This window comes from Dermochelys coriacea, chromosome 6 (assembly GCF_009764565.3).
Source record: "Dermochelys coriacea isolate rDerCor1 chromosome 6, rDerCor1.pri.v4, whole genome shotgun sequence".
NCBI classification, from domain to species: Eukaryota; Metazoa; Chordata; order Testudines; family Dermochelyidae; genus Dermochelys; species Dermochelys coriacea.
The window spans coordinates 64,345,917-64,370,802 of NC_050073.1; the positions used below are offsets into that span (position 1 = coordinate 64,345,917).

The following is a 24,886-nucleotide window of genomic DNA, read 5'->3' on the forward strand; positions in this document are numbered from 1 at the left end:
AAGCAAATATGGTCACCTCAAACTGTTCCCTAATGGACAGCAAAGTCTTCTCATAAAAACGCAGCAAAGATGGCACAAAATTATTCCAAATTTTAATTAGCAAAAGTAATTTAACTTCAACATGGTTGTCTGATTATCAAAGAAAGTGACATTAAAATATTTTGTAGATGCACAGGCTGGCTGCTACGAAGAACTGTAAGTGTTCATGGTAGAAAACTTGGGTTTTTTTAGACTAAAAGATAAACCACACACATGCAACAACCAAAGAGCACAGTCTACAAAAGGAATAATATCATTTTTATATACAAGCCAACATACATATAATATAATTATACCATATTTTTATGATTTTAGCTTTTGTTACATTATTTAGCTATGTGCTTAATTTTAAGCACAAGTAATTCCAAGTAAAACATGCTTAAACATTTTGCTTAATTGGGATCTTAATCATGAAATTCAATTTAATAAACAGATAAAAAAACAAAAAAACAAAAGAGGGTAATGAAGACCATGACTCACTGGAGTTCCCATCATTGTGTACGTTTTTCCTGAACCCGTCTGTCCATATGCAAAAAGACAGATATTATACCCCTTAAAAGCACCAGACAGCACTGATGTGCCGAGGTCCTGGAAAACCTGGAATTATTAAAAGAAAAAAATACACTCAGTGATGATGGCAAACACTTGGAAACACTCACTGCCATTCAAACATCAGTCTATTTTTCTCAAGTCTAAATGATAAGAAGTTCTATCCCATTTGCTTACTAACATATTTCATGGGACTAACAAACATGTGGAAATTGGACAAGATAAAAAAGGTAGACTGTAACCAGGCCCCCCCCCCCCCCAGTTTCCTTTGCTCAAGACTAAACATGCCCACTTATTTTTCCTTTTAGGTTTTCTAAATGTTTTCTAAACATTTTTGTTGCTCTCCTCTGGATTCTCTCCAATTTCCCCACATCTTACAGTGTGGTGCCCAAAACTGGATACAATACTCCAGCCGAGGCCTCACCAGTGACAAACAGAGTGGGACAATTACATCCCGTGTCCTACATACGGCACTCCTGTTAATATACCCCAGAATATTAGCCTTTTTCGCAACTGTGTCACATCAACTCATTCAACTTGTGATTCATTATAACCTCAGATCCTTTTCTGCAGTATTACCACTGAAACAGTTTGTAACTGTGCATTTGATTCTTCCTTCCCAAGTGTAGTACTTTGCACTTGTCTTTACTGAATTTTTGTCTCTCGTTTCAGACCAATTTGTCACAATCATTTTGAATTCTAATCCTGTCTTCCAAAGTGCTTGCAACTGCTCCTAGCTTGACGTCATCCACAAATTTTACAATTATACTCTCCACTCCACTATCAAAGTCATTAGTAAAAATATGGAATAGTATCAGACCCAGGATAGATCCCTGCAGGACCCAACTAGTTACATCTACCAGTGCGACAGTGAACCATTGTTAACTGCTCTTTGGGTAAGGTTGAATTTTCCTTGTTTCCCCAATCTGTCATCTCTTGTTTTATACTTAGATTGTATGCTCTTTGGGACAGGGACCGTCTTTTTGTGCTGTGTTTGTGAGGCACCTGGCACAACGGTATCCTGGATCATGACTAGGGCTCCAAAGCGCTACAGCAATACAAATAATAAATAATAAAAATAATAAAAAAAAAGAGTTGGGCGTCACAATCCACAAGACCAAAAGCTGGCTACTGCTAGACACAGCAGAAAGTAGCAGAGGTTACCTGCTGCTCGGTTCCTACTTTTGCCCAAACCCACTGACCCTATCCCCAACATAACAAATCCCCACTCCACTGCAGTGTAAAGAGAGGTCATCTCCTCTGCTAGGTACACTGGGGTATGGAGTCCCCTCTGTGCTGGCTGTCAACTGCTAAGCCCTCCAGCACACGATAAATGAACTCAGTACAGCTGAAGTCTTTCAAAGAAAATACTGTAAGTATAAAAATCTTTTCTATTCATGTAGAAAGTTAACCCGTATATACACACAATTACATACCATACTCGCTGCAAAGATTCAGCCAACTTTTGTTTCTTTCACAGACAGGTAAATGTATTAAATTTAGCAATGGTGGATAAAGAAAACAAATATACTGTAAGGAAAACCAATTTACCCCAATCCCAAGCAAGAATAATAATCAGAGCTATCAAAAATAAACTCTTGAGACTTAATTTGCAGGTCATATTACAGTTCAAGTCACAGATGCCAATTCTTAGCAGAAAATTCATTATAGTTCCAACTCCATTGAAGGCTGAAACTATTCACACATTTCATTAATCAAGGACAACTTAGCTCTTTGTGTTCTCTAATAATAAACTATCTGAGCCAGAAGTCAAATATCAGCTCATCGTTGGTGGATCAGTGGCATGTCGTCTAACAAAAGTATTCTGTGTCAGGAATGACAATCCCTTGAAGGTTCAAACATGGTACAATGTAAATAGGAAGACAGACCTGCCTCATAACATAACACCTTTACCAACATATACCAACCAACCACAGTGAAAACACAGGCAGACACTTTAATACAAACGACAAGAGAGCAATGCTGAACAACAGGTCGCCATCATCCAATAGGCTGAAACTGCATTTTTTTTTAATCATTGCCACATCAAATGCAAACTCCTCATCCTCACCTACAAGGTCCTCTGTAATCTCTGCCCTAATTTTTTCTTCCTTCCCTTCTTGTTGAATATTCCATTCCCTTAGTCGCCTTTTCCAGTTTCTGCTCTATGTCTTCTTCATACTTAGAAGGTGAAATCCTGGTGCCACTGAAGTCAATGGACATTTTACCCAGCATGAAAAAGTTCAGACCTTGTCTCAGTGGTTTCTGCGCTTCCTGGTGGATTATGCTAGCCTCAGAGGCTCCTGTGACCCTCCACGTAGTCCTTCTCTCTCTAGAGGCAAGGGTCACAGTCTACAGAGCCATTTTCATCATAAGCCAACAAGAGAGGGGAGAAGAACCTATCCTCCCTCACAAAGTCTCTGTTGTCTCCCAGTCTCAGTGATTAGTTGGAGAGGGCAGGGGAGGGGAGTGGGGAGCCCTGGCCCACCCTCTACTCCAGGCTCCATCCCAGGGACCCCGATAGTAACAGCTCTTGGTAGCTGACTTTTTGGAAACAGGACAAGTACGATTCCCTGGGCCACTTCCCCACAGCAGCCTCCACTTCCTCAATATCTACGTCACCCTTATCTCAGGGCCTCCTTTCTTGTGCCTGATAGGGTTTGTACTACTCCGTTTCTCCAGCAGCATGGCTTTCTCCTACAGCTCCTGACACATGCCCCCCACCTGACTAACTGGGAGGCTTTTAACTAGTTTCAGCCAGCCCCGATTGACTTAAGGTGACCCAATCAATCTAGCTGTCTCCACTGCTTTCTGGAAGGATCTTAATTGACCCCAGGTGTCTTGATTAACCTGGAGCAACTGCCATTTGGTTACCATGGTAACAGGGATTTGTTTAGCCTGGGGCCAACATACCTGTTTCTCACTACTTTCCTATAGCCATTTGGCCTTGCCCCATCACACCAGTGACTTAATTGAGGCCAGGATTTCACCCACTCTTGTACTGCTGTCCTGTCTCCTATCTTGAACTTTTTTTATTATTAAATAAAGATGGTAAATTATTCAGGCATAGAATGTATTAGGTTGATGTCTTTAAAAACTCTGATGTATAAATGTTATTAATTATTATCCTTTCCTCTATTAAAAATATATTCTCTTTCTGTCCAGCAGAATGCAGTTGCAACTTCATATTCTCTCAGGGCACTGGGAAACTATTTTCTTGTCACACTGTTCTCTCCTAAAAGCACCCAGACACCACAAGGCTTTTCAAAAATGTGCTCCTTGTAATCATACAAATTTGAAATATAAAATAAGATCATAGGCAGTATTTTGACCAAGAGGCCTTCTTTGAGCTGTGGGAAAATATAACGAGAGGGATTTGGTTTGGGGTTAGAGTATGCTTGGAAGTTGCTTTGTAGTAGTGTTTCAACATCTGTTTTTATTTAACTCATTGGTTTCTATGGAAAAGGCAATGCTCTTTTAAAAATAATTGAATAAATATCAAATCAGAATATAGGCCTGATCCTGCAGTTCTTATCTCGCACAGTCAGTTCTATGGACTTCAAGGGGACTACTCAAGAGTAAGGAATGCAGAACTGAGCCCTGTACGTGCTTCAGGGAACAAAAGTTTAATAGAAAAGTACTTCAAGTCTCCCAAAACTCTGACATAGCAATAGTTGCTGACTGGTGGTACTGCTGTGCTTTGGCAACTGTGACATGTTTTTGTTTCTTCAACCACAGCGCTGTTGCAGCTTAGAAAGTGGTTGATCCGAAAAGTATCCCTATTGTGTTCTAAAATAGTTCTGGATTTCACCAAAGTGTTTTCTGAACTGAGAATCACTGTATTTAGGTCTAATTGCTCAGCAACAATTCTAACAGTGTTTGAATTAAAGCAGCACTTGGAAGTAACTGATCTGGGATCAAGGCAGCAAAGAATGTTTGATTTGCTATTAGCTACTTCTGCTTTAGAGCACAGTGATCAATCTCAGGCAGGCTATTTATTAAAACACACTGACTAAAAAAGGCTGTAAACCAAATTCTCTTCTAAGATGCTCTGTTGTAATCCCATTATTTCTGTGGAGCACTGAAGGAAGAATTTGGCCCTGTGTTTGTAGACTCATTACATCAGCACAATACAAATTAGGCCATTTTTCCCCTAAAAAGTTACAATTAAGTAACAAAGTTGGAAAAGCATCTGAGTATTAATAATCATAAGTCAAACCATTATTTTTGTGATTCTTGGACTGAGTCATCATGGTAGGAAATTAACGCGGGCTCCTTGATGTGACAGGGCCTATAGATCAATCTCACAAGGTCAAAATGTGTTTAACTCTTTGTACTAAAGTTATACACTGACCAAGGGTTAAAGTAATGGGGTAGCACACCCCATTTCCACTCTTGCCCATCACATTTAGCAATCCTCCACATCCTTGCTAATGGAAATATGGATCTGTTTTTTTTTTTTTGTTGAGGGGTAAAAGAACAGAGATCTTCTGGGATTTCCCCCCCCCACACACACACACACCTTTTTCGTCTTATGTACCTGCTCTTGCCCACCTCCATTTTGAGGTCTAGCTCAGGGGAAATTTGTCCTTCCAAACAAGGAATGGTGAACATGACCTGGGGAAGAGCTCACTCTATGCAGACCTCAAAGTGTTGGTCAAAAATGATATTCTCCTTCCTAGGGGTTGAATGTGCTGCTTCTACAGCAATGTCAAGGCCCTGTCAAAATCTGAAGATTTAAAGCTGAAGTAAGAGTTGTTGATGTTTTACTGACTGGCATAACGACTGATTATCTAAACATCTCAAAAGGCTCCATGCCTATTCGAGTGTACAAAACAGGGTGAGCCTTTAAATATTTGTACACCAGGTAAATTTTCTGATCCACACTATGAAAGCTTATGTCTGAAGTTGCACTGTTCCCAAGAAACAGGAAGTAAGACTGCAACAGGAGTTATGCAGCCCTTAAAAATACACAAGGACAATCTAACGCGCACAAACTATATTACATACGAAGGTTTAAAGCAGGCAGTCTTCTTAGCTGTTAACTTAGCATACAACCAGAAACAGAGCTTCACTAACCACCTGCTGTGAGAGACAGTTATAAGTAATAGTCCTCGTCTATGCTGGAAAGATATACCATTATAACTTAAATCTATTTAAGCCTTTACATTAGGGATTTGCATCAGTAACTAATGGCTTGTTTATATTTACAACGCTGTGGCAGCACAGCTGCCCCACTATAGCACTTCAGTGAAGATGCTACCTGCATCCACAAGAAAGTTTCTCTGTGGATGTAGATACTCTCCCCCTTGCAAGAGTCTGTAGCTATGATGATGGGAGAAGCCCTTCTGTTAGATCATATAGGAGTTAGGTCGGTATAACTATGTCACTCAAGAGTGTGGATTGAATTTTTAACTTGCACTGTTTCCCACAGCATTTAGAAAGAACAATCTTGTCTCTCCCCTCCTTTCTTCACAGCAAGACCACTATTTCTCCACCCTTCATTTTTCTTTCCCTTTTCTAAACAAGTCCTCTCCCACCAACTTAACTTTTATACGACCTCACACTGAACAACAGATCATGCCTCCCAAGCAGTCAGAAAGTGAACTAAGCTAAAGCACACAAAGATACTTTTAGTGCAGCATAAAAGTGTCCACATGGGGAGTTAGGGTCAAATAGCTATTGCGCTTTAAACTCACACTCAAGCTTATTCTGCACAAACCTTCTGTGCTTGTATCTGTGCCTGGAGAATCTGCTGCCTTCACATGGTTCCTTCCCAGTTTCAGATCCCAATACCTTCCCTCTGCTAGTTCCTGGTCTTGGAGGTTGGGTCATGTCAGGGCCACAAGTTGAGATGGAAGGAGAAATTGGTGCAAACTGGATGGGCGTAGTTCCTTCCAAGAGTCCCAAGTTAGCCCTACCTACCAGAAGCCAGAACCTCTCTCTCTCTCGACCTGCAGACACGTGGGCCCTCAAGATGATAGAGTGTTAACTGGGGTGATTCAGTACCCTAAGCGTCTAAGCCACTATTCTTCTTACTTGCAAAAACTACATTTCTTTGCAGACTATATGAATTATACGGTTAAGACGGTAGGTAAGTCAGCACAAGGACTGTGTCTTTGTTATGAAAAGCACCATGCATGCTTATGGCACTATATAAAAACGTTAACTAATGTGTTGAAGCGTGGATCACTACAAAAATAGAGCCATATTATTCAACTTTCTTTTTTTGCAGGGGAATATAAAATTTGTGTTTTGGGCAGCACTCACAGCTGACTGTTGTGGCAGAATCCAATGAATGCTTTGGATTTTCATCTTATACTTTACATCATAGGACAAGGTGAACGAGGTTATATCTTTTATTGGACAAACCTTCTGTTGGTGAGAGACAAGCTTTTGAGGTTACAGTAAGCTCGAACGCTTGTTTCTCTCACCAACAGAAGTTGGTCCAATAAAAGATATTACCTCATCCACCTTCTCTCTCCCTAATATTCTGGTACCTGCATACTCTATGTCATGTCAGGCACCATGCATACCTTCCCAGTGTCCTACCCACAATCGTCACTGCCCATTCTTATTCATTGTATTCCTTTCTGTCCTATCTTTTTCCCCTTTTGGCTTATGTTCTTACCTCCTTTCCCACCAGCTCACCCCTCACTTTTACGCTTGCTCTGACTCATACTATTTATTTTTAAAAATTAAATTTAAAGTTTAAGAAATACCACCCCATAAGCCTCTGGACACAATTATTTTCCTCATATTCCTCTATGTTTCTTTAGTCTTTAATGGATGGTCTCTCCTTAGATTATAGACTCTGCGGCAGTGGTCATTTCCTTCCAACGTTGTGTAAAAAATGGCCAGCACCATTTAGATACTGTATAAATTATATAAAAATAAATATTAGTAATTTCTCAAGTGAAATATAAATGCACCAGAGTTTTTCTATAAGTAGCCTGTGTTTGTCACTACAAGCAGCTAGTTTTTACCCATTACCCAAAATTTTTTTTAAAAAAGGGTTTTTTTTTAATATAGAAAACAAAAAAGTGTTCAATTAAGCGTGCCATGTGTCAGAGTTCCAATTTAGGGAATTAATCTTAGCTTGCGTAGACTATGAACACTTGGCATGTTAACTTTGAATGGACAAAAACCTCACGCTCAGACAGGTACCACAGAAACATATTTAAAAAACACCTCTCTTTAGTGTCACTTCTCTTCAGATAAGTTGTTCCAATAATCAACCACCACAAGACCCAAGAAATCTCCTAATTCTGTAGCATCAGAGGCAAGGTTCATCAAATAGCAACAATAGGTTCAAGTCAAGTGGTTCATATGGTGTAAGTTTAGTTAGTGATAACAGCCCTGGCAAATGTGTTTGTAACTGTGTTGCTAATTATTATTCAAAAGTGAAAGAAATTAAATATTTTGTTTCTCTTTTCAAAACAGATTTACAGTTCACAAGTGGATTTCTCTCTTTATTGGCTATTAATTCTCATCAAATATAGTCCAAATAAAATGGCTCTTTACAAACTTTAATCTTATGTTTTCATGGGAAAAAACCCCCACAGTATTATATCCAGAATTATAAAATAACTATTTTGTGAAGAACATATTACAAATAATGACTATTTTTGAGGGGGGAACATTGCTTAATAGGAAACATATCTTGTTTATATTAGAATTCCCTAAAAGCAGTGGCTGATATTTGTTGAAACTTCTAACCAAAGAGGTTTGAACACATCACAACAGTTGTCAGAACTGTACAATATTTTTGGGGAAACTTTGACCAGTAAAGATAACTTTTGCTTTTAATTCGATTTAAGGAGTATATTCTCAACTCCACATACAAGGTTTAAAGACAAAGAATTCCTTATTAATAGAATTTATGCAGCTGAAATCCAGCACTTGGTGTTCAGAATACAGGGCCAAATTCATAACTTGTAACTACTGAAGTAAGTCGTTACACCTGAGATGAATTTGCTCCCTTCTTAATTTATGTTGCCTCTTCCCCCTTGATTTGCATGCTAGTCTCTCTCCAACTTCTCAAACTGTTTGCCCTTTTCTTATATTTCTGTTAAGATTTGTTTCTCTTTTCTTCTCATTTTCACACATGCTCACAAGATGTTAACCAAGCAAGTATAAATAGTAGTTGCTGCTTGCAAGAATATTCCTTCCTGTTAAATTTATCTCACAGTTGAACTAATCGCTATCTACTGCTAAACACACTGCATACATGTTATTTAAAAAAAAAAAAAAAAAAAAAAAAAAGCAACTCCCTAAGATAGAAGGGTAACTGGAAAAATCAAGACACAAAGTAACTAATTCTGCATTCAGTTACACCAGAGTATTCACAGATCCATTAATTTAAAGACCAGAAGGGACCATTATGATCATCTAGTCTTGACTTCATGCATGGCACAGGCCACGGAATTTCACCAAGTAATTTCCTACATGAAGCCCATAACTTCTGGTTGAGCTAGAGCATAGTTTGTAGAAAGACATCCAGTCTTGAGTAAATTCATAGTAACTCCATTGGAACTGATATTACTAAGAAGAATTTGGCCCAATGAATGTTACCTGAAACGGTCATCAACTGGATGATTTTTTTTCAAATCAATCAATCAGTTTTATCTTCTATAAAAGCGGTTCTCAAACTTTACAAACCTGAGGACCCCCATTTTGTTTTAAAAATTTTTGGGGACCCCCCCCAAACACCCTTGCTCAGCCCCTTCCTCCAAGGCCCCACCCCTTCCCACCTCCCTCCATCACTCACTCCCCCCAGCCTCACTCACTTTCACCAAGTAGCGGGTTGGGATGCAGGATGGGGTGAGGGCTCTGGGAGGGAGTTTGGGTGCTGGCGTTGGGCTAGGGCAGGTGTGCAGGAGGGGTTGAGGGATATGGGCTCCAGCCAGACAGCACTTACCTTGGGCAGCTCCTGAAAGTGACTGGCACATATTTCTGGCAGCGGCTCCTAGGCAGGGAGGCCAGGGTGCCTCAACGTACTGCTCTTAGAGCTTCCATTGGCCCCAGTTCCTGGTTAACGGGAGCTGCAGAGTCGGCACTTGGGGCACAGGTAGCACACGGAGACCCCGTCCCCCCAGAGCCGTAGGGACATGCCAGCCGCTTCCAGGAGTGACATGCAGCCCAGACAGGTAGGAAGCCTGCCTTAGCCCCGCTGCGCCACCAGACTTTTAGCCCCTAAAATCTCCCAGTTTGGCTTCAGTAGCCTCTGGGAAATAGAATAAGGAGGAGAAATTGAGGGAGGGGAAGGACTTGGTCAACAAGGCCAAAGACCCCCTGGAGTACCCTCAGGGACCCCCAGGGGTCCACAGACCTCTCTTTGAGAAATGCCGATCTATAAGAGATCTAGAATATAATACTTTGCACATATTAAAACCACATTTTTGAGGCAAAAATCTCCTTCCAGGGGCCATTTCCCAAACATGAATGAGAACCGATGCCGATGTCAGCCAATCATTAAAGCTAAATCAAATCCTATGTCATAGCTTATCTTGAATTCTGGCTAGCTAATGTGCCTGGATATTATATGCAGAAGAATCTTAGAGACATCTAAAAGGACAATTTTAACCTTTCTTACTTTCACGCATACAGTAACTACCTCTTGGTCCAGTTAATCAAAATATTATCAGCAGACTTTTAAAGGAATTTTCTTGAAGACAGAAAAGTTACCCCCAACTCCCCTTTGTGCCTTTTAAAATTGCCTGTTAATATGTTTGTCTCCCTTTTATACATAAGTAACCAGACACTAAGTCTCTCTTGTATTACTCAGTATTATTGTAAAATACCTTAAATACATTGCCATACAAAGACTAGATTAAATAATTTTGCCTGTGAAACGACTGCTTGATCATGTGGGTTTTGTGTATCTTGGATTTCTCTCCTAATTGCCTTGATTGCTTTGTTATTTGGCACTCACCCAGGTGACACAATTGGATCAGACACTGGACTGATGTATCTGAGATAACAGTTTTAACTGTACAATAGAGGGTACCCCCAAAACAAGATCAGGCAAAAGTGAACAGGCAGTGAAAAAAACCACCAAAAATATATTTTTACCTTTTCTTTTAAAACTTTATTATATGATAAAGAGGTATGAAAGCAAGATACTTCATTGCATGGGATTATCCTGATAAGCAACTTTTAAGAACTCAGAATTTATGCATGCAAAACGCCTAATGTCATCATTGTAATTTTAACCTGAATTGTGACAGCAGGAACTGGCCCTAAAGATTTCATATGTACCTCCTCTTACCTGATGCCTATTAATTTAGGTTATCTGTTTTTTTCAGTTCCTCTTTGTAGCCTTTTTATTCCAGGGTTTCCTAGGGCTTGGTTTGTTTGGTTTTGGTGCATTATAAATACATTTTGCCCTGGCACATTTAATTCATCTGCCTAAATAATGAAGGGAAACCATGCAAGGAAGTTCACATGAACATTAGAGCTGTAAACATATTGTTCACTGCTGAATGTAATTCATGTATATAATTCATATCCAAAGAACAGAGGATAAATCACCCCAAAACTATAGAACTTTCTCTTTGTGTATAAACAATTAATTAAAATTGGGCAAATCCAGGCTTCTTTTGCTGTTCTTTCTGCAAATTAATTAAAAAAACATGACTAATTCGATAAGGCCTAATGATACACTGTTGAGCTAGGTTTCAGAGTAGCAGCCGTGTTAGTCTGTATTCGCAAAAAGAAAAGGAGTACTTGTGGCACCTTAGAGACTAACAAATTTATTAGAGCATAAGCTTTCGTGAGCTACAGCTCACTTCAAAGTGAGCTGTAGCTCACGAAAGCTTATGCTCTAATAAATTTGTTAGTCTCTAAGGTGCCACAAGTACTCCTTTTCTTTTTACTGTTGAGCTACTCCTCTTTAAAAGGAAAGGCTAAAAAATTAATTGCACTGTATGCCTAAAGCCATCCTTCTGAATCCAAAATACACTGCAAGTCTGTATGATGCTCCATTATAAAAAGGATGCCTAGATCTCTGCTGAGTCTGAAATGAGGGACTACAAAATTCAATGAAACTTGGAACACAAACCAGAGTCTGAGCATAACTGATCTTCTCACATCAAACTGGTCTTGATGAAAGGATGTGGATTCATTAACAGTACTACTGGAAAAGTAAACATTAAATTGAAGAAACAGAACAAAAATTGAAGGAAGGTTTTGGGAACCTTTTCAAAGCAAAGGCAAGAGTTTTAGCCTTTTGACTTCCACTGATATTAAAAGCATCAAAGCTTCACAAAATTTACCCCACAAGTTGGACCTAAGTGAACAAATGGAATTTCTTGATTGCAAGTGCACTCTCGCATTGCTGCAGGACACAAAAGCACTAATACAGAACTTGGTATCCAGGACACTTTACTTACACTCAGTCCAACTGGCTAAAAAGAAGCAATTCTCAAGTGAATGCCAGCAGAAGCTTTTTCCATAGGCTAAGGATGGTTTTGGTGGAACCAGGGAATTAATTTGACTTTATACATTTAGAACACTTGTGTGACACAGATGTCTCTTTTGAAAATCTAGATTACAAAATTGCCCAAGTCATCTGAGGCTAAAATTAACAGAGCACCTTTACTTCTAGAAAATGGACAGTTAAAAAGGGGCACAAAACTCATCTATTGTCCTTTTTCCACTTTAGACACGAGAATTAAAAATCTTCCAAGGAGGCAAGGTCCCAAAAATTTCTTGCAGGGGATCTAAAATCCAGATTTATAGTGATTATACTATGACTTTCTTTAAAAAAAAAAAAACCCCCAAAAAAACAAGTGTTCAAGATGCTAAGAAACACACTGGTGTTTGCAAAAAGAAAAGGAGTACTTGTGGCACCTTAGAGACTAACAAATTTATTAGAGCATAAGGCTTTCGTGAGCTACAGCTCACTTCATCGGATGCATTTGGTGGATTTTCCATCCACATCCGATGAAGTGAGCTGTAGCTCACGAAAGCTTATGCTCTAATAAATTTGTTAGTCTCTACGGTGCCACAAGTACTCCTTTTCTTTTTGCGAATACAGACTAACATGGCTGCTACTCTGAAACCTGACACTGGTGTTTGGCTTTGGAACATGGCCTTCTCTGTCATGCAAAACTTAAGTATTTATATGATGAACACATGTTTATATTCTCTTCTGCAATGAGCATCAATACATTTTTGGAATGGTGCCTCGAAGACATGGAATCCAGGATGGAGTGTGTCCAATCTGACATCAAAAATTTATTGACATTTAATGTGAAGAGTAATGATTTGAGAGCAAGTGGGACATTTATATTTTTTCACTGAGGCATTTGCCTAGCCTTAAGATGTTTAGGCTGCTTTTTTTTTTTCATTAAAATACCCACAAAATTTGAATGTTTACTTTAACTTTGTAAATATGTATTGTAAACATTTGCTGGATAATTATATTTTCCTACTATCTTGCCATATAATGAGGCATTGCTCTATCTTTACTGTAGTCTTGGTTACTAGTAAGCCAACAATGTATGAATAACTTCTGTAGTCTACATCCTCTCATTTTCCATTGTATTAACATGTATTGAAGTAATTCTTGGCCAATTTAATAGGATGGTTGATACCACGTGCACCGACCCTGTGGCTGCTCCGGGGCTGAAGCACCTACTGGAAAAACTGGTGGGTGCTCTGCACCCACTGGCAGCTCTCCACTCCGCCCCAGCTCACCTCTGCCTCCTCCCCGGAGCGCGCTGTCCCCACTTCTCCTCCCAGCATTTGCCGCTGTGAAACAGCTGTTTCATGGCGTAACATGCTGTGGGGGGGGGGAGGAGGCGAGGAACAGGTGGGGCAGGGATCTGATGAAGGAGTCCAATAGGGGCAGGGAGGGGGCAGAGTTGGGGTAGGGACTTTGGGGAAGGGGTTGGATGGGGTGGGGGCGAGCACCCACCAGCACCAGCAGAAGTTGTCGCCTATGGTTGATACTAAGTAGTGTATCCAGTCTTGGTAGTACGAGTTTTAAAACCATGAGACAGCTGATCTTTAAAAGCAGATCATTGGAATTACAAAAAAGGGAAAAAAGAGCCAAGTGTTTTAACTACAATAGCTAGTCTCTTGGAAAAAAGTGTGTGTGTGTGTGTGTGTGTGTGTGTGTGTGTGTGTCAGGGTATCTCCAAGTATCATACCCAAACATAAGCCAAAAATCTCAGATCATCATGATGGAGGAAAAATGTAGTAGATCTTTAGAGACAGTGTTGAAAACCAAATTTGCAGATCCAGGGGAATAATGTGAGCAATCAGGATTTTTTTTAACTCCATGGTAAATATGGTAAATAATACTTCTACTTTGCTTAAACTATAACAAGTTGGCATTTTGCTGGGACCAGCCCTAATATATTTTACAATGATAATTTCAGGACATCTCACTGGTGCACTAAATTAACCTGCCTCACAAACTGCATACATTTCAAAGAGGCAATGAACTTAAGTGTAACATACTCAGTGTGAGGTGAGAGTCAACATTTTGATCAATTTTTAAAAAGCCACTGCTGGTCCACTGATGTATTCAGTAAACAATAATAGTGGTGAGTAACTTACTGAAAGCAAACCGCTTCTTCTGTAAAAATTTAGGCTGAAATTAGGGTAGCAATATGACCTTCTACAGTTAAAGAAACAGGAAAATGGTGTGAGTAATCACCTCTACAAATAGAACACTTTTCAAAAACATCTCAAGCAATTATGTTTATTTTTATAAAGAGGAAAAAGATTGGATTTAAATGACTTATGGGATCAATAACTGGCTTTTTGCCACACGACCGACCAGACCAGCTCCATAAATCAAATGTTAGAAAATTCATAATTCCTCAAATTCCATTACAAATGTTCATGTTAATTTTCACAAAAGTGAACAAAGAAAAAAGAAAACATGCCTCACCATCAACTAGAGACAAGCCCGTAGATCATAACTCAGCAAAGAGTTTCATGACCCTGTTGCAATTTTGATGGACTTTTTATATATATTTTATTAATAAAAATAAGCAAGCATATATAAAACTAAACAAACATAACTGAGCTAACTAAACATAAAACATCATAATTAAATCACTGTGTGCTACTTTTGTTGGAAAAACTAATAATTCCTTGACTTGGTTACAAAAAAGGACTAATCCAAACTGTTCAGATATTTTCAAAGGATAAATATCTGAACAATCTGTAATCCTCAAGCAACAACGTGGCACCATTCAGCATATCGTCATCAAACTAATAACTCCATTTTAGCTTTCTGTATTTCAGTTGTCAATGGTTTTTTTTTTCTTACTCAGATGATGCAAGTTGGCACTCTGGCTACTAGGTCATCAGATCTCAAAGATCAGCACACTGGAAACCACCTCTTAACCCTGTAAAATATACATAGTTACAAACTGGCTTCTCCCCTTCAAACAAGATCAGCTGCCACTGCTTTAAGAAACAAGATACGCAAGATGTAGAAGAAGGAGAGAAGAGGAGAGGATACCAAAAAAAACAAAAAACAAAAAACCCTGTCATGTAAACAAGTCCTAAAAAATAATACTAAGGAAGTCCTACGAGACAGTGTTTCCATTTTTAAATTTAGTTGTTGTAGCACAGTTCTTGTCTATTTGGAGTAGAAACAAATTCGCTCCAGCTCACACTCCTGGAAGTGAATTTCCTGTATTTGGCATTGTTTAGTCTGAATGGGCCTCTTGAGGTTGCTGCACGTACTTCACAAGAACTCAAATGCACATCAAGTTCTACTCTTTGGCATACCCCAACTGTGCCAATAGATTGAGGGAGGTATAGAAAGTAACTCTTGATAAACAAAACTCAGACAAGAATCAGAGTAAGTTAATTTTATTACTAGCTTTAGATTCCTGTTTTTCATATAATTTTTTTTAAAAGAAAGAGGAGGGAAGCTGTCACACTACACAGTGATCAACAGTGGTCACACTTAAAACATTTACTCTACGTAAAAGAGGCCAGATGGAGAAACATGCCCTATAAAGAAAATGGGAGAATATCTTAAAAACTGAGCAAGCTTCATGAATACAACCACTACAGTCTGCAGAACAAACCTATAGATTAGGCTGCCCGAGACTACCCTTTGTAGTTTCCTGCCAATGCTCCAGTTCTGGCTTGACTATCACAAACCAAGATAAATTACCTCACCCTTACAGATGCAAACAACTGGAAATCTAGACACTTGATTTCTCTGGGTCATAGATGGAGTATTCCCTTCCTTCAAATATGAGCTATTAAAAAAATCCAACATCTTCTGCTTTCCTTCCCTCTCCTCACAGTACCAACAGCGAATTGAAAAGCAGTTTTAAAATTAACACAATTGATTAAAATCTCGTATCGTTAAACAGAATGAATGTGGAGAATAGTGTCAGCCTAACCTAAACTTGGCCCAAAATGTAAAATAGCAAGCTAAAAACAGAAGTGTTCAATAATTTTTTTTTAATTCCAGTAAAAAGTTGTTAAACAAATAAACATTCCTCTACAGAGTGTAATAACCCAAACAGTGCAGAAAACGTGACTAAAGGTTAACCTGCCTGTAAGCCAAAATGAAACTGAACTTGACTGATTTCATTGTCTAAGCTTAAAGAAATATACAAAATAAAAAAGTACTTTTCAATTATAATAATTTAAGGTATTAACAACAGCAGATGTAAAAAATGTTTGCAGCATAATTTAAGTTGGTGACCCTTTTAAAAAGTTACAAATACTTATGTCATCAAGGTGAAATGAAAACCTTTTTATTTACCAAGTTTATGATTCAAGGTTGTGTGTTTTTCATGCAACAGTTGAAGACATCACTACCAAGTCAGCAGAGCAGTGAGTTGTTTGCCATGTACTGCTTTCCACTTTTGTCATTCATCAGCTTTTTCAAGAGAAAGCCATATCCCTTGATTCAGGTCTTGACAGCTCAGTTAAAAGAAGGACTAGTTTTCAACTCTATTCTGCAACATGCTTTCCTGTGATTTAAGTCTGGACATATATTCTGTTAATAATCTAGGATCATAACAGTTCTGTATTTTTTTTTTTTGTTAAAAAATCATTTCAAATCACCTGTAAGCAATTCCTTTTACTGTGTGATTATTACATGAACCTTTGAGGAGAGTTGCTGACAGTTGAAGATTAAGTGTCTTTGTATAAAAATTGTTGTCCAAGTAGAGTTGCCAGGTGTCTGGTGCAGGCGCCGCCCTGAGCACTGTGCAGCTTCCATTCGCCGGGAACCACAGCCAATGGGAGCTGCAGAGATGGCGCCTGCAGATGGGGTCACCATGTGGAGCCCCCGGGCCACCCCTGCACCTAGGAGGCGGAGGGACATGTCGCCAATTCACAGGAACCACCTGAGGTAAGCGCTGCCTGGAGCCCGCACCCCTACCCAAGCCCTGAGCCCCTCCCCCCAAACTCCCTCCCAGATAGCCAGGTAGCTCCAAAAGAGTGATATGGAAGGTCAGTTTTGTGGAAGGCCATTTGCCCTGAGCCTTGTGGTTGTGTAGGTGAGCTCCCCAGCCTGTTAGGGAGGCATCCATCCCAAGGTGGTGAGTCTGTGTAGTGGGAGGAATGCTCTCGCTTGTACTGCATCAAGGTTGGTGCTAATAAACTACAGTCGCTGTCCTGGGGTTAGTGCGCTGCTATAATGAAGAGAACTTTGGAGAATATCCTGTGTGGAGCAGTCTGTACTGATAATGGTCCTGCCTCAAAGGTAAACCATAGGAAATCTCCTGTACGATGGTTGTACTGAGATATGGAAGTAAACATCTTCTAGGTAGACAGCTGGAAATCAATCTCCTTGCTCTAGAGCCGGAATAACAGCTGCTAGCGTGACCATCTTGCATGTCTGTGCCTTCCCGTATTTGTTTAATGGTCTTAGATCTAGAATGGAACTCCAGCCTCATTTTGCCGGGGGGGGGGGGGGGGGGGGGGGGGGAGAATAAAGAAATAATGAAAGTAAAACTCCTGAGTTGCACCAGGACTGGTTCAATGGCCCCTATGCAAAACAATGGTATGAAGTAGGTTCTCATGAGAGAGTCCCTTAAAGGGGATGGGGAAGGAGGGTTGGAATGGGAAGAGTGACATGAGTTGATAAACAGCCTAGCCTGTCCACTTTTTACCATTGGTCCAACCCCCTGCCCCAACTCTTCCCCCGAGGTCCCGCCACCTGGCCAGGCCAGAAGTTGGAGCCTGGCCCAGGTAAGGGTGGCTGGGAGAGTCCAGGCAGCTGGGGGGAGCCACAGACCCTCCACCTGCCTGGTGGGGGGGCCCAGAGAGCAGCCCCCTGGCCCATGTCCCTGTCCTCCAGGGCAAGTAGAGGGTCTGCAGCTCCTCCAGCTGCCCACATGGCTCTTACCCTAACCTGGCTCCAGTTTCCAGACTGGCCTGGTAAGAGCTCCCCACAGCTGCCCACACTCTCTTCCCCCTGGGTGGGAGGACCAGAGGGAAGGGACACGGGCCAAGGGCTGCTCTTGAGCCCCCCAGCCAGGCAGGTGGCAGGGCCTGGGCTTCCTGGACAGGCATTCAGCTTGGCAGGGCCTCATCCTCCCCATACTTTTATGAAGAATCCATGGCCCTGGTTCAAAGAGACATCCAACATCTACTCGATAGAAGCAGCAGCCAAGACGCTGAGCAGGATTTTTTTGCAGTCTGGTTTAATACTTTAAGACTTTTGTTATATTACAGTTTTGCAGTTCACTGTTGTTACTATGTAAAAAAAGCAAATATTCTATAATATTTCCTACAACCTTAATGAAAAATTGCTTTGAAGCTCCGTAGGCTCCTTGAGAATAAGGACCTTTTTAACTAATATGATTTCAGCAGTTTCTTGTAGAATCTGAGTCAAAACAACAAGTAACTCGAGGTCACTTGTGAGTTCATGGAGAGAACTTTCGGGTTTTTTTATTCTCAGTAATTTAATGCACAAAGTTTGCCAGAACCAGTGTTTTAGTAAACTGCTAATCCCATACTTTAGCCAGTTCAGCTGCTTTCTTGCATTCCCAACATGAAAGAATTGGGAACCTAACATATTAACAAATGGTTCTTATAGGCTGCAATTCTTAGTTACAATGCAACTACTTAGGGGCCCTACAAATAAAAACAGAAGCTGCAATTATTGCTTATTTTCTCCAGTTTCTGTCAACGATGACAGAGACTATATAGGCTAGACAGACAGCACAGGGCAGGCTAGCATGGGGTAGATTTACACCCCAGTTTGCTGCAAATTCATTGTTCGTGTAGACAAGCCCTTAATTCCTGTGAGTCAGTGCCCCGGTGGGTGCAATGTTTGGACACACACTGCTGACAGAGATGCTGTTTTTTGGATAACATAAAAAAACAAGGCCTTTTTACTTTAAAAAACAAAAAACAAAAAAAGGTGCTTTTCTGAGTAAGAGTTTTACCCCTGCGTCTAGGCCACATTCGAATTCGGACAGTTACATTCTGACAATCTAAATTCCTGCTGATGTGTCCTTTGGGTACGCTATTCTTCTGCACTTCCTGTCCCTAAAGTATTATGTAGCATTGTACACTGCTGAACAGCAGCTGTATTCCACCCCACATTTGCATGCATTGCAGTGGTCAGCAAAATCAGGCCTAAAGACCTCTTAAGTACCTCCGAAGAGGCATTATGAGGCTTGTTTTTAAAAATACTCTGAGATCAATGATGAGCTGTGCTACAGAACCACTATTTATTAATTATTATTATTATTATTATAAAAAAAGAATCCTTCAGTTGAGGAAAGGAAACGCCTATTAATTCCAAATTAATGAGCTGAGGGGTAAAGAAGGATCTTTTGACTTTTTTTGCTCCCTTTCCACCCCCTCCTTCCCCATGACATTCAATTACAGATAGTCTTTCAAATTCATAACCGATGGAATAGAAAAGATTACATTCCATATACTGTAATTAGGGAATAAATTTATGCAAATGATATACAGTAGGACGTGAAACAATTACTGCATTGTGCTATGCTGAGCAAAAATAAATAAATAAATAAGTCAGAGACAGAAATGCCAAGCTAAGAGTGAAGGAAGGCAATGGGAAGAACTGAAACAAGCCTACTTTTATAGTCTGAAATCTTTATGCTGTTCAGTAAATGCAGCTCCATTTTTTAGTAGTTCTTTTAAGCTACTATTGGATTGATAGACTAATTAACTTAAAGATATGAAAGCCACTTAAGCACATGCTTCAATCACTCAAGTTTCTATTTCTATATTCCAAAGGATTTGAAAGAAATTTAGAAGGAAATTTATCATAGGAAATACCATGTTGCTCAAATAAATATTACTTGAAGGCTCACTATCATTTTCTTGTTTTGTATGCTATATCTTTTATAGAAACACACTGATTAAAGGGATAAAGATTGCTTAGAATTCATGGGCCAAACAAAAAAGTAAAATATCCGTTATTTCTACTCTACAGATTAAAAAGATTTCCTGATTACAGAAGTGACAGGTTTTTTGGCTTTAAAATTCTGGGTAGGTTCCAGTGATCACTTTCATTTAATTAAAAAGGATTGTCCTGCAGACCAGAGAGAAATCTGCTACTTATGTTCATATTCATTAGTACTCTGTATGAAAGACATCAGACTACCAGAGTTATTGTTCCGAAGTAGCTTTGCAAAGATATTCTTGGTTAAAAACCACCACCAGAGCTAAAAGAAAAATAAGAAGGGTAAGAGAAAAAATGTTTGAAAATAAATACTTAACCAATCAACTGATTAGTGAATTCAAGTAACCAATTGCTCAGAAGTGGAACTGGTATGATATCAGAAAACAAGACAGAACATGCAATAAAAACAAAACAAAAAACAAAAAAACCCCACATCATACAGGAGGAAGAATAAGTCACACACACAAGTTACTATAGCTCTTATTCTTAATTGTTAAACACCAGCAGTGTATTCAGTGGTATAGAGAGAGACACACAGACAGTTCCTACCCAGATACCTCAGTCTTGCAAGAGCCTGTGCATGCAAAAGAAATGGCATGAGATGATGATTTTCCTCTTGCTCTTTGGCTTCTGGAGGTAAAGCTGTCAGCTAGGAAAGATCTCTGTTCCAGGGTGGAGGAAGAGAAGGAATATTAATTTATGAAGCTTTTGTTCTTTTCATACTTTTGACTCACTGAAAAAAAAGGAAGTCTGTCAATTTATATTCCTGTCGGTAGTTGACCAAGTCCATTTATTGCCAGCACCAATGATAACATGAGCCAACAGAAGACAAGAAAAGCCACCTGCTGTACCGCTTTCAAAGAGGTAATCTCTTTCCTGCATGTTGTTCCAATGAGACGCAATCCAAATACATTGTAAAGGGTCCTCTGTTCAAGTTAACAGATCTGTCAGGAGCCTCAAGAAATCCATGATCTTAGAAGAGTTAAGCTACTAATCAAGAAGGCATAAAAAAAACCACCCCCAAAAACCCAAAACATTGCAGTAATAGGTTGAACTCCTCTTGTTTTTAGTCATATTCCAAAAACATACAGCTAATAATTAAATGTTGAGGAAGAGTGGACAGCAGTTCTTTTTCAAATATGCATTTGAAATGAAAATGCAGTATATATAATCTCCTGAAATAATGAGCCAGAATTGAGACTATCCTTGATTTTAGCAGTTTTAGCTTGATTTTAACATCTTTAATCTTAACTGATGCTGGGCGATGCAAATGCTAAAACAAAACAGACAGAAACACAGTAAGGACATGCCTAAAAGGAATACAATTGGCATAAACATACAGTTTACCTAACGGTGTCACCCAGTTACCCCACTGTTCAATCAATCAATCAATCAATAAATAAAAGCACAGGTAAAAAGGAGGCCTAACTAAGGCAAACTGGGGTAAAGGTGGGAGAAAAGGGAAAGCATATTGATTAATTAGCAGAAACCATGACTCCTCTTCCCCGCCCCTGCATCTAATGCCCTTTGATTAAAAAGTAACAGTTCTGGAGTCCGCCTTAACTTACCTCGACAACTAGATTTCCAGATAGCAGCACTGCCCAGGAATATGTTCTTCCATCTGCTATTAAAGAAATTATGCCTCTCTTTGTGATAAAGGAGTAATGCCTGTTTAGCTACAACAGACATGGTTGTTGTTACCTCAGGGATAAATTATGACAATTACCTTGAAAACAAGAACAATAGGGCAACATGAAAACTTCTATTGGTCCAATATAGAATTATAGAACTGTAGAGATGGAAGGGACCTTAAGAACATAAGAACAGCCATACTGGGTCTTCCGACAGTGGCCAATGCCAGGTGCCCCAGAAGGAATGAACAGAACAGGTAATCATCAAGTGATCCATCCTGTTGTTCATTCCCAACTTCTGCCCAACCGAGTCTAGTGACACCATTCCTGCCCATCCTGGCTAATAGCCATTGATGGATCTATCCTCCATGAATTTATCTAGTTCTTTTTTGAATCCTGTTATAGTCTTGGCCTTCACAACATCCTCTGGCAAGGAGTTCCACAGGTTGACTGTGTGTTGTGTCCATCTCCTTGTGCTGAGAGGGTCCATACGTAAAAGTTCATCTCCTGACTGGAACAGATCAGCAACAGGACATCATACCAGTGCTCTGTACTGCATCCCCACACAATGCAAGATTCACTTTAGGTCCTGCAGCAGCATGTCACCCACCTCTCATGAGCACCCTCCTCTGGTGGGGTGTCTACAGTCTTTAAACCAGTCCCAGCTGATATTGGGTCGTATCCCCAGGGCTTCCCGCCTGGAGGCAATGGTTTCACCCTCTTAGTCTGTTCTCCAGCTGGGCCTCCTGACAGTTCAGTCCCCTTCTGGGGATTTACTGCTGTCCAATTAAGTTCCCTCTAAGCTGTGTGGCCTCATGGCCATGCAGCTGTCTATCAAGGGCTGCGCAGACAGGGAGAGGCACCTCTCCCATGGCCCCGGGCTGCTGCAGTGAGCGAGGGCTGAGGGGAGTCCTCTCTCCTCACCGCAGCCCTGGGGCAGCCTGTACCCAAAACCCCTCATCCCCAGTCCCACCCCAGAACCCACACTCTCAGCCAGAGCCTTCACCCTGTACACCCCAACCCTCTGCCCCAGTCCTGAGCCCCCTCCCACACACCAAACCTCTCAGACCTATCCCCGCCACACATTACCTCCATATTGGTGCACATAACAAAATTCATTCTGCACATGAATGTAAAAAATTAGAGGGAACATTGCTGTCCAATTGTAGGCCCTTCCCCAATTGCCTATGGTGGGGGGGGACGACTATGACGACACCACACACAGACCCACCCAGCATTCTGGGTTCAGGCCCAGGAACTCTAAGAATAGCAGCCACACACTGCCATGTCCCTTTAGCAAAGGTGCCTTCAGTTCCCTGGGTCACTTTCCTGCGGCTCCAGCCTTCACTTATGTCTTACCCTTAGCTCAGGGTTTTTCTAAGCTCAGGCCCAGCAGTCAGCCAGGAACTCTTCCTTGCTCCCACAGTCCCTACTGGCACTGTCTGTGGTGCTGCAGTTCCCTTTGGCCAGTCAAGAGCCCAGACCTGCAGTCCTCTAGCTCCAGCAAGGAACTGCCTGTCTCTGGCTCTGCAGCTCCTTTTTACAGGGTCCCCCTGGGCCCTCATTGGCTGCTTTCCCTGCACCCACTCTGGGCCACTTGGAGAACTTCTCTTCTGCTCCTCTCTGGGATGAATGTGGCAGGACACCGAGGCTTCCAGGAGCAGGCCTCTGATCCTAGTCCATGCTGTCACAGGGCCCTAGTTTTCATTTTCAGGACCCTCTAAAGGACTAGGACCTGGCTACCTCAGAGACTCTTCTCCACACAAAACCCCAGAAAGAACACTATGAGCACACAGTGCTTCTGCTGATATAACCTAATTATATTCTCAAAGTTTGGAAGAAAGACATTTTCATTGGAGAATCTTTGATCTCAGAAGTCCCTTGGAACAGAGATTGAAATGAGTTCACATCTCAGCTTTTAGACTACAATGCAAGACATCTCTCTGCAGAGACCTTTTCTTAAGAAAGGAGGCTCCGAAGTGGCCAGCAAAATTTTCCCTTTTCTTTGGTAGCTATGGTCCAGCATCTCAGAAGTAAACCTAATCAGCCAACGCACGATCATCAAGTAGATTCCTAAACAATAATGGTTCTTAAATTATTGAACTGTATATAACAGATGTGTGAACCTCCAAAGAGACTCGACAACCCTAAGCAAAGTAGTATAGTCTACATTTCAGAGTGGTGAATAGAGGGCATTACAGAATAAGATTTTTGCGAGAGTACTGTGTCCAGTTCTTGTGTACATAATTCAAAGATGTTGATTTGGAGGTTTCAGAGAAGAGTCAGGAGAATAATTAAAGGATTGGCAAACAAGCCACATAGTGAGACATTCAAGGAGCTCAATCTATTTAGCTTAATGAAGAGAAGGTTAACGGTTGACTTGATCACAGTGTGCAAGTACCTACTTGGGGAACAAACATTTGACAATGGGCTGATCTATCAGCAGGCAAGATCTCATGGCTGTCAGTCGAAGTTAGACAAATTCAGACTGGAAATATGGTGTACATTTTTAACTGTAAGGGTAATTAACCATTGGAAAAATTTACCAAGGGTTATACCACATTCTCCACCCCTGGCAATGTTTAAATCAAGACTGGATGTTTTTCTAAAAGATATTCTATATTCAAACAAGAATCATTGCAGGGACATACTATGGCAGGAGTGGGCAGACTATGGCACGAGAGCCACATCATGCCTATCAGACCTTTTAATCTGGCCCTTGAGCTCCTGTCAGGGAATGGGGCTGGGGGCTGGCCCCTCTTTGCACGGCTCCCGGAAGAAGTGGTATGTCCCCACTCTGGCTCCTATGTGTAGGGGCAGCCAGGGGGCTCCACATACTGCCCCTACCCAGATGGCTCTGCAGCTCCCATTGGCTGGGAACCATGGCGCAGTGCGCAGAGGCACCTGGTCGTGCCTCCGCATAGGAGTCGGAGAGGAGACAAGTCGCAGCTTCTGGAAGCTGCTTGAGATAAGCACCGCCCAGAGCCTGCACCCCTGACATCCTCCTGCACCCCAACACCCTGGCCCAGCCCTGATCCCCCTCCTGCCCTCCGAACCCCTCGGTCCCAGCCAAAGCCCTAACACCCCCCCCGCCATCCAACCCCCTGCCCCAGCCCAGAGCCCCCACCCACACTCTGAACCCCTCATATCTGGCCTCACTCTGGAACCCACACCCCCTGTCCAGAGCCCATACCCCAACCACCTGCCTCAGCTATACTCCAAACCTCTCTGCTCCATCCCCAGCTAGAGCCCCCTCCTGCAGCCCACACCGCTCATCCCTAGC

At 41.0% G+C, this 24,886-nt stretch overlaps 1 protein-coding gene across 7 annotated transcripts in view; it reads right to left on the bottom strand.

Moving 5' to 3' along the window:
- The window catches only part of STARD9 (StAR related lipid transfer domain containing 9), a 184,268-nt gene that overhangs the window by 114,975 nt on the left and 44,407 nt on the right, over positions 1-24,886 (bottom strand). For all 7 annotated transcript variants that reach the window (XR_006282342.1, XR_006282341.1, XR_006282340.1 and 4 more), the window contains exon 4: positions 520-636. Coding sequence is in view for 4 of the 7 variants with exons in the window: in XM_043517537.1 (XP_043373472.1) it covers positions 520-636 (117 nt within the window). In the remaining 3 variants the exon portion in view is untranslated. The remainder of the gene's footprint in view (positions 1-519; positions 637-24,886) is intronic.